The following is a 9111-nucleotide window of genomic DNA, read 5'->3' on the forward strand; positions in this document are numbered from 1 at the left end:
GCCCGCGCGGCAGGGGCGGGGCGGGGCCGCCGACCCGCCTCGTCCTCTAGCCGGGATGTGGCCGATCGCCGAGGAGCGGAGGGTGGAGCAGGGGGCGGAGGCCGGCCAGAGTGGAGTCAGGTCCTGGCGTACCTCTGACGCGGGCAGGTCGACGGCGGGCGCCGCGGGGGTGACAAGAGAGCGGCCGGCCCCCTACGACCCAGGGCGGAGCTCGGCGATCCAAGTGCTCTGCTCCCAGAGCGAGGTGGGCGGGCGACTCGGGACCCTGGCCAGAGCCGGCATGGAGCGGTGGCGTGACCGGCTGGCACTGGTGACGGGAGCCTCGGGGGGCATCGGCGCGGCCGTGGCCCGGGCCCTGGTCCAGCAGGGTCTGAAGGTGGTGGGTTGTGCCCGCACCGTGGGCAACATCGAGGTAAGGCCCTGCTGGGGAGCGAGTGGCTCCGGGTGGCGTCGTTTCCGCCGGGCTTGGGTCCAGGTGGGGGATGGGGAGCGGTCGGAGCCAAGGTGTCACGCTGCCCTCTTGCCCGCCACCCCAGGGCCACTTGCAGCGGGCTCAGGGGCCAGAGAGGTGGACGCCTAGTTGGTGGAGGAGGCTTTTGGATCCCTCAGGGCAGGACTCTATCTTTGCTTTTTTAAAGTCTTGTCCGTTAGGGAGCTTTTTTCCTGACAGCCTCTGCTCTAGTATACCAATTCTCTGACTCCCTGGCATCTTTTCTCTTGCTTCCCTACCTGCCTGCTCAGGTTGGCTGAGAAAAGGAGAAGCCAGGGAGAAGGGAAGAAAGCTTTCTGGCCTCAGTGGCTAAGCTGGCAACTGGATTGCTTCCTCTGGTTCCCAGACCTAGCCCACATAGTCAAAGCGAGCAGGAGCTAGAGGACTTGATCCTGCTCATTTTTCACCCAGGACTGAGAGTGGGGTTGGAGTGGGAGTGGAGCTTTTCTGAAGAGGCTCAGCTCCACCTTCCCCTGAAGGTGAGGGTTAACCCCTCCTCGATGGACATGAGGGACAATTGGGATGTATATATAAAGTAGACCTTTTTTTCAGTTTCACTGTCACAGGTGGGAATGAGCAGGTAAACTAGGGCATTGAACCTGTGCGCTCTGGGGGACAAAGCAATGTGGAACTGAACCCCCTGGTTTTCCTCTTAATGTGGGTTGGGAGCCCCAAGGGTTGTGAGCACTAAGAGCTCAGAGAAAAAGGAAATGAAGTTGGCTGTGTTGGAGCAGGGAAGAAGGATGAGCAGTTTCCATCATAGGAGCACTTTGGATTTACCCCGGGCAGGACCCCCCTCAGGGTTTAGGCTGGTTCTGAGCTTGACCTCCACCCATGCTCAAAGTCCCTGGGGCAGGGAGAGGGCGAGGAGGCCTTGGGTGGGGCTGAGCAGGAAGGTGTACTGGAGGGAGGCCTGTCCCCTCCCCTGCTGCCGACCAAAGGTACGCTTTATGGCTCCTAGATGGTTCCAAGGTCACCTGGCTATACCTTTGGCCCGCACTGCCCCTCCCTTTCTCCTATTCTGAGGTGCTCAGGGCCCGCCTCCACTCCGGAGCCTAGAGGATCAGACCAGGGATTAGGCCACGTGATTCTCTGATTCTAAAGCCACTCTTGCCTTCTCTTCCTACTCCCACCCCCACCGCAAACCAGCCAAGAAAAGGGTCCCTGAACCCCGAGGAGAGCCCCCGACTGATCACTCGCCCCCCAGGAGGACTCCTTTAATGAGGGGGAATGGCTCAGCTGTGAGGGGACTGACAGGATTTCAGGTCCTTTTTGAGGCTAGATGCGGACAGGTAGGGCAACGAGAAGACAGCGACAGAGACATGTATTATCAGTCTCTCCATTGTGGCTTTGCTGCAGGGCTTTGAGTCTGGAGGAGGAATGGAGAAGTTGTGTGCCAGGAGAGGGAAGAATTCCAGGCTGTTTTGCCTGCCATCTGCTTTTCTTGATTGGTTGATGGATTCATTCACTGATACTCAAACAAAATTTGATTTCCGACATCCTACAATGAGAAGCCCTGTTTCCCGAGGGGGTCGTTGAGTAGGTGAAATTGGGGGAAGGGAGACTTCTGAGTCCCAGAGGACTGTACTGCTTAAACTCATGGAAAGTTAAAGCAGAAAAGAATTTCCTAGGTCACCTGACCGAGTCCTTTATTCCTGGCTTGGTTTGGGTGTAGGACGGCATTCCAGGGCAGGAGACCAAGCTGGCCCTGGCACCCCTGGCCCACCCATACATGTCCATAGTCACCTTGAGGAGGCTCAGGTGCCCGGTCACTGGCCTCCAAAGCGACCACAGCTGGTTTTCTTCCTGCTTCTGAATGGCCGCTCACCTCAGCCATCTCTCAGTGGCCTTCCTCTCTCAGGGATCCTTAGTGTCTTGAGGGCCCTGGCAGTGCCCAGGGGGTGCCCAGTGTCACCTGCTACCTGACTTGGCTCACAGTCTCCAGAGAAACTGGGGTGGAGGGTGGTGCCCCATGGGACTTTCTGACCATTTCTATAGGCAGGGCGAGGGGAAACCGGCCATTGAGCTCAACTGAAAAGTGAGAAGTCTGTGTGAGGGTTCTGAGCCAGCTGGCTGCAGCTTGTGGAGGGACAGCGGTCATTTAGATATAAGCCCTCCTGAGAGGGGTTGGGAGAGTGATGGGAGAGAAGCGAATCGAGGTCCTGGTGACTCGGCGCTGGTGGAAGAGACATGGGATGGAGTGTGGCTGTGAGCAGAGGTGTGTTCCTGATGGGAAAGAGTCAGAAAAGAGACATCGCTCCATTCCCGGGATCCCCAGGCCCCTTCTCTGACCCCCCACCTCACCCCAGAGCCCCAGAAACTTCTCCCTTCTTGAACAGAAGACTGGAGTTTATTTGGGAGGTTCCTCCACTGATGATCTCAGCCTCCCCCACCCTCGCTCAGGACTGCTCTCACCTCTGGACTTTGACCCAAGAGGTCAGGCTGTGGGGACGGGCCCAGGTGGCCACCAGAGGCGCGGGCTCTGTGAGCAGTGACAGCGGCGGGAGGTGGGGTCTGAGGGCGCGGGGTGGGTTGTGTGTGGAGTGAGCAGCTCATCCCAGTTAGACCCCTGTTGGGTTTCATAGGAGCTGGCTGCCGAATGTAAGAGTGCAGGCTACCCCGGGACTTTGATCCCCTACAGATGTGACCTGTCGAATGAGGAGGACATCCTCTCCATGTTCTCGGCGGTCCGCTCTCAGCACAGCGGCGTGGACATCTGCATCAACAACGCCGGCCTGGCCCGGCCCGACACCCTGCTCTCAGGCAGCACCAGCGGCTGGAAGGAAATGTTCAACGTAAGGGCGGGGGGCGGGGGTCTGTAGGGGGGGACGCAGGTCACAGCTGCCAGGAGGAAAGCAGGAAGACAGACATCTATGGCCAGGAGGAAAGCAGGAAAATAGACTTCTAGGGAGAGGAGGCTTCAGGTTTCTGCCTGGAGCACTTTGAGTCTCCCCTGCTTCTCCTCCCCAGAGGGAGAGGGAGTGGAGGAATGGCCAAATCTTTTCCATTCTTCTTTCCTCTGAGCCCCTGGGGGCAGTGTTTATAAGCTGGTTTCCTTCTGTTGGAAGGGAAATTGGTAGGAAAGGAAACTGCCTTCGGTCAGATGTCCCCAGGTGTCAGTTTTGTGCTTGGGACATGGTATTATGGGAAGAAAAGGACCCCAGAGGCAGGAGATGATGAAGATAATGTCTCATTCAGCCCCTCAGTAACCATGTGGCTTCAGGCTGGTGTCACCCTCTCTGAGCTTCAGTCTTCTCACATGTTAATTGGGATGAACTGCACCTAGGCCTTCAATGTCTGGGATCACAAATTCCAGTGTCCCCTGAGGCCAGGTAGGAACCCAAAGAGTGGGCGGGTTCCTACCACGTGGGGAAGCACTTGGCCATGGAGGGGCCCCTCCTGCATTCTGAGCAAGCGCGGGCCGGTGTGGCCAGATCGTGGGACTTCTCTGAGAGCAGCGGGGGGCATTGATTTCCAAGGAGACCCCCACCCACCCCATTCACCAAAACCTCAGCTCCAGGAATGCAAGGACTTTTGTCTATTTTATTCTGTCATAGCCTCAGCCTGCAGACACTCCATAGATATTTTTTAAATGAATGAAACCTTCTAATACAGATTGGAAATTAATTTTAGAATGTTTTAAAACCACGTGTAGACCAAGCACAGCCTTCAGGGCATGGGTTTTCAACCTCTAGATTGTAATATGGGGCAGTACCTTCAGGGTGTGAAACTAATTCTGAGAAGTGGAAAGCAGTGTGTAAATGGAATGTTTCTATCTCCCCCCAAGAGCTTTTCATATGTGCTCACAATAGCACCTGACAGGTGCTTGGGCCCAGAAATGAGCAATGAACGTTGAAACATTGAACAGGGATATGCAGCCCTGCCCTTGCTCTCAGAGAACCTTCTGGGAGATCCAAGTTGTGGACCTCACCTGCAGTCAGGGCGTCTCTAAACCTAGACCTCAGCTTGGCTGACTGTAAAGCGAGGCACGTATATGAAATCCCTAAGACCCATTTCAGCTGGAACATTATGTCATTCTCTTAGGATTGTCTTATGAGGCATCTCCCAAGAGAACCACGTCAGTGATCACAGAGGGAACCTTTGACCCCCAGATCTAGGAGATTCGCTCCCCTGGCCCAAGGCAATCTGTTTCTCCTAGTTTCTCCTCCTTCATCCCTCCGTCCCCAGAAGCTGAGTTCTCTGCCCCACAAACCCACATTGTTAAGAGGACCAAAAGCAGGGCTGGAAACCGCCTGTGTCCTGCGGTGAACGCCGGGCCAGCTTCACTCCAGGAGTGTTCTGTCCCAATGCCTGGCGCTGACACCTGATAAAGAGAAACATCTGACCTCCCAGCTGGTCTCCTCTCTTCCGCAGAGGAGAGAGTGAAGGCCCGCTGAAAGTTTTATCTCTGCTTGTCCTCCTGGGCGAGCCTAAGCGGTGGGGCTGGGCGGGCGCTTTAGAGCAGAGACACTTCCGTTGGGCGTCTATTCCCCGCAGGCTGGGGTCCAGGGGTCACCTCTGCCGGAGGAGCAGGAGTGGGCGGGGTCCACGGAAGGCAGGAAGCCCTCATGCCCTTGGGAGGCCCCTTGCCACGCAGTGACACGTGACCGCACCCCCAGTCTTGTAAATGGGATGGAGGTTGGAGGACAGCGTGGAAGGACGGAGGGCCAGCCTTCTCTCGTCCACTCTAGTCTAGAGGGAGGGACGGGAAAGGCATAGAGAGCAGCGGGGTGAAAGGCTGAGTGCGGTCCCGAGGAGAGAGATTTTTAAAGGAAGGATTTTAGGCTGTTTCGGAGCGAGGAGAGCCAGTGACTGTCCCAGAGAAGAGCAGGGCATTTGGGGAAGAAAAGGGGGTGAATTCCCTGAGGCAGAGGAGACAGCCAAGACAGGGAGCGCTCCTGGGTCCTGGGTGGGTTCTGGGGAGGGGTGGTGTCTGTTCCCGAATACACTTGAGGAACTTGAGGGCATCACCCAGCGAGGGGAGCCGCCTCTGCTGTCCGCCGGGGCTGGTGGCTGGACGGGGAGGGCACGTGAGGCCCGCGGCCCTGTCCTGTCCTTGGTCTCGGGTAGGACCCAGCCCCTGTTTGGGGTGCCCCCCACCCCGGGGTGCTCTGGGCTCCATCACCTGCTCAGACGGGCCCAGAGATGCAGATGCGCATTGTCTCCCACCCCGGCCCGCAGGTGAACGTGCTGGCCCTCAGCATCTGCACGCGGGAAGCCTTCCAGTCCATGAGGGAGCGGAAGGTGGATGACGGACACATCATCAACATCAACAGGTGAGGCGGCGGGGGCTGGGGCTCAGGCCGCCCCCACCCTCCCAGTGGAGTGACCTGCCGCGGCTCGTTTGACCTCTTTGGACCTCAATGTCCCCGGGGTGGTAGAATAGGGATTTCACCCCCAGTTAACACCCAGATGGCACAACTGGGGCAGCAGGGAAGAATGTTATTGTGGTTGTTTAGTTGCTCAGTCATGTCTGACTCTTCGCGACCCCATGGACTATAGCCTGCCAGGCTCCTCTGTCCATGGGATTCTCCAAGCAAGAAAACTGGAGTGCGCTGCCATGCCCTCCTCCAGCGGGGGAAGAAGAGTGCAAACGCCAGCCCCTCGTTGGCTGGAAGGGGTAGCTCGGCCCCTTGGCGGCTGAGGCCTGGGGGCCCTCCCAGGACTGGGGTTCTCTGTTCCTCAGGCTGCAGCAGGAACCTCACCATGTGGCTCAGGGTCTACAGTCTGTCACGGGGGCGCCCGCGGAGACACGGCCTCCGTGCCCTAGACTCTCATGAGGATCCTCTCAGTGAACCACACGGGTGAAAGGCAGAGCGCTTTGACCGCCTGCGTGGACTGAAGAGGGAATCCCGGGGTCCATGGAGGGAGGCCTTGGAGGAGGAGGGGGCCCGGAGGAGCCACTGATGTGGATGAGCCGGATGCGCGGCGGGGGCAGTGGGCCCGGCGTCACGCTCTCCTTCCCCTTCCCTCCCTCCGCCCAGCATGAGTGGCCACCGGGTGCCACCCCTGGCCGAGACCCATTTCTACAGCGCTACCAAGTACGCCGTCACCGCGCTGACGGAGGGGCTGAGGCAAGAGCTCCGGGAGGCCCAGAGCCACATTCGAGCCACGGTGAGGGGCACCCTGACCCCGGCCCCTCCCCGCCGCACACACTTGCGGCCCGGTGTGCCGCTGAGAGCCCGGCGTCCGTCCTGGGCGCAGTCCCCGCGTGTCTCTGCCTTTGAGGCGGGAGAGGGGCTGACTTGATCCTAGGAGGAGGGGGCCAGGGCAGAGGGGCGAGGCTGAGGGAGCACAAGGGACCGTGGGAGGCCATGGCCGGAAAGCAGGACTGGGGCTCTCCCCGGGAAGGCTGCCCGAGCTTGGGTGGCTCGCTCAGCCTCTCCACGCCTCAGTCTTTCCAGCTGTAAAATGGAGATGAGAACACCTAGCAGGTTATGAAGGTTTAAGGGAAGCCACTTTGTAAAGCTGACCTGGCTTTTAGTAACGGCTCTGTAGCTGGTAGGAATCATTCTGATGACCCCCCAGTGGCAGCTTTGGAGGGCGGAGGTGGCTGCTGGACCTCGGGCGGCTGTCCCTGTGAGGCTGGGGCCCTGTGGCTTCCGTCCTTTCCCTCCCAGCCCCCCGCCCCGGGCCCGACCTCTGGCCGGGGCTCAGCTCCTGAGCAGGCTGTCTCTGTTGGCACAGTGCATTTCTCCAGGAGTGGTGGAGACACAGTTCGCCTTCAAACTCCACGACAAGGACCCCGAGAAGGCAGCCGCCACCTATGAACACATGAAGGTGGGGCCCAGTGAAGCCACCCACTGCCTAAATGAAGGCAGAGGAGCCCTGGCCTTCAGACCTCGCCCTTCCAGCCAGCCCGTCGCCTCTCCTGGAGGGTGGGGTGGGGGAACGTGGATGCTGGAGAGGACCTCCCTGGTGGGGGGAGGACCTCCCTGGTAGGGGGAGGACCTTGGATCCATTCTGTCCTCACCTCACCCCTTTCCCCCGGTGCTCCCAGTGTCTCAAACCTGAGGACGTGGCCGAGGCCGTCATCTATGTCCTCAGCATGCCCCCACATGTCCAGGTGAGTCTGGCCTTGGCTGTCTGTCCCCTGGAGGAGCCCAGCCAGCCCAGCGGCGGAGAGGGGAGGCCTTAAGAGGGTGGGGAGAGCGTGCCCGCTTCCTCAAGCCTTGTGCCTTCTGCAGATCGGAGACATCCAGATGAGGCCCACGGAGCAAGTGACCTAGTGCCCTGTGGGGAGCTCCTCCCTGCACCCCCTCACAGCTGGGCAACTGCCCCTGGACTGGGGGTGTTGATTTCTGAACCCCTGGATTCCACTTCCTTTCCCCACCCCCACCAGGGGCTAGAAAACTTGAGGTTTTTATATGTCAACTTGTTTCCACCATGAATGGGTCGGGGGAGAGGAGGTGGTATCCCCTGATTGTTTTACCTGCTCCTTCTTTCTTGGTCCCCTTCTTGGGCTCCCTGGCCTTTGTCTGCTGCCCTTGCCTTCTTCCCTTTGGCCTGGGGAAGGGACTGTGGCCAAAAGTGGGGCTTTCCCTTATCTTCCTGAACCCCCACTTCCACCATCCCTTGAGGATGAGGCGGCGGAGGGAAGCCCTCACCTTCCATCTGAATGCTGATCAGGGCTCCAGGCTTCCTTCTCTCCCCCCCGCCCCCCCTTCTTTGCTCTGGCTCAGTTCTCCAGCGCCACTGCGGCTTCTCCACCCCTGGTGGGGTCCTCACTCCACTGACTATGGCAGCAGAATACCAGGGCCTGCCTCCCAAGTGGGTTTCACTGTGATCCTTAAAAAAAGAAAAATTGCATTAAAAAATCTTGGCTGCAGAAGTGTCTTTCAGTTCTTCCCCCTTCCTTTGATGAGGAATGATTGTGTCTCAGAGTTTCTTGCCCGAGAGCGGGAAGGTGGGTGGATTGGGGGCATCCTTCCTGGAGTGTGAATTACCTTTTGGGTTGGGTCTGGAAAATGGGTAGGAATTTCCGGCCAGAAAAAGAGGACAGCAGGGCGCGCCAGGCAGAGAGGCCCCGAAGAGCATGCAGTGCTGGAATAGCACAGAACTTGGTGCAGGATTGACGGTGAGGCTGAAAAGGTAGCTCCTGCCTGGATCCCGGGGTCGGGGGCGGGGTCTGATTCCTGAGCAAGGCGTCTGGCCCTTAACCTGTGGGGCCAAGGGCATCAGCTGGTTTGTCAGTAGGCCAGAGCTGTCACTCAGAGAATCAGGGCCATGGGATCGGAAGTCATCGGTGGGGTTTCTGCTGACCGGTGCTAAGGTCTGACAGGCAGTGGAGGTGTAGCGGAGAGGTTGGATGCAGAAGCAGCTCCGGAGGAATACTGCCAGCACCCGGTGGCGGAGGGCGTCACCACGCCCAGCCAGGTTGGAGAGGAGACCCAACACATCGCCTTTAAGTGTCCTTTGCTGGCGCCGGGGTGAAAGGTCCTCCAGCCTCCCGAGGCCTTGGAGGGTGCACGACGCCGCCCGGCCCGCAGTCGGGTCAGTTCAGCGGCGAGCACCCCCTAGCCCCGGCGCCTCGGCGGTGGATGGTGGTCGCTCCGTCTGCCCTGAAGGGGGCGCTGTAGAGACGGCCTGGCCGCCGCACATGCGCCTTGCAGCTCCCGGGC

The 9111-nt window shown here is 59.2% G+C and overlaps 1 protein-coding gene across 1 annotated transcript; it reads left to right on the forward strand.

Annotated features, from left to right (window-relative positions):
• On the forward strand, nucleotides 1–8318 carry DHRS11 (dehydrogenase/reductase 11). Its single transcript, XM_043902942.1, has 7 exons — nucleotides 1–412; nucleotides 3076–3285; nucleotides 5672–5766; nucleotides 6475–6604; nucleotides 7178–7270; nucleotides 7491–7556; nucleotides 7678–8318. The coding sequence occupies exons 1-7, from the start codon at nucleotides 56–58 to the stop codon at nucleotides 7717–7719; spliced, it is 993 nt and encodes a 330-aa protein (XP_043758877.1). The 5' UTR covers nucleotides 1–55; the 3' UTR covers nucleotides 7720–8318.
• The last annotated feature ends 793 nt before the right edge of the window (nucleotides 8319–9111 follow it).

Source organism: Cervus elaphus, chromosome 5 (assembly GCF_910594005.1).
Source record: "Cervus elaphus chromosome 5, mCerEla1.1, whole genome shotgun sequence".
In the NCBI taxonomy this organism is placed as follows: Eukaryota; Metazoa; Chordata; class Mammalia; order Artiodactyla; family Cervidae; genus Cervus; species Cervus elaphus.

Excerpts from the sequence above, each read along its gene's own strand:
- DHRS11 (XM_043902942.1), top strand. The coding sequence starts at position 56 with ATGTGGCCGATCGCCGAGGAGCGGAGGGTGGAGCAGGGGGCGGAGGCC. Across the intron at positions 413-3,075 it reads GCACCGTGGGCAACATCGAG|GAGCTGGCTGCCGAATGTAA; the intron begins GTAAGGCCCTGC and ends TGGGTTTCATAG. Across the intron at positions 7,557-7,677 it reads GCATGCCCCCACATGTCCAG|ATCGGAGACATCCAGATGAG; the intron begins GTGAGTCTGGCC and ends TGCCTTCTGCAG.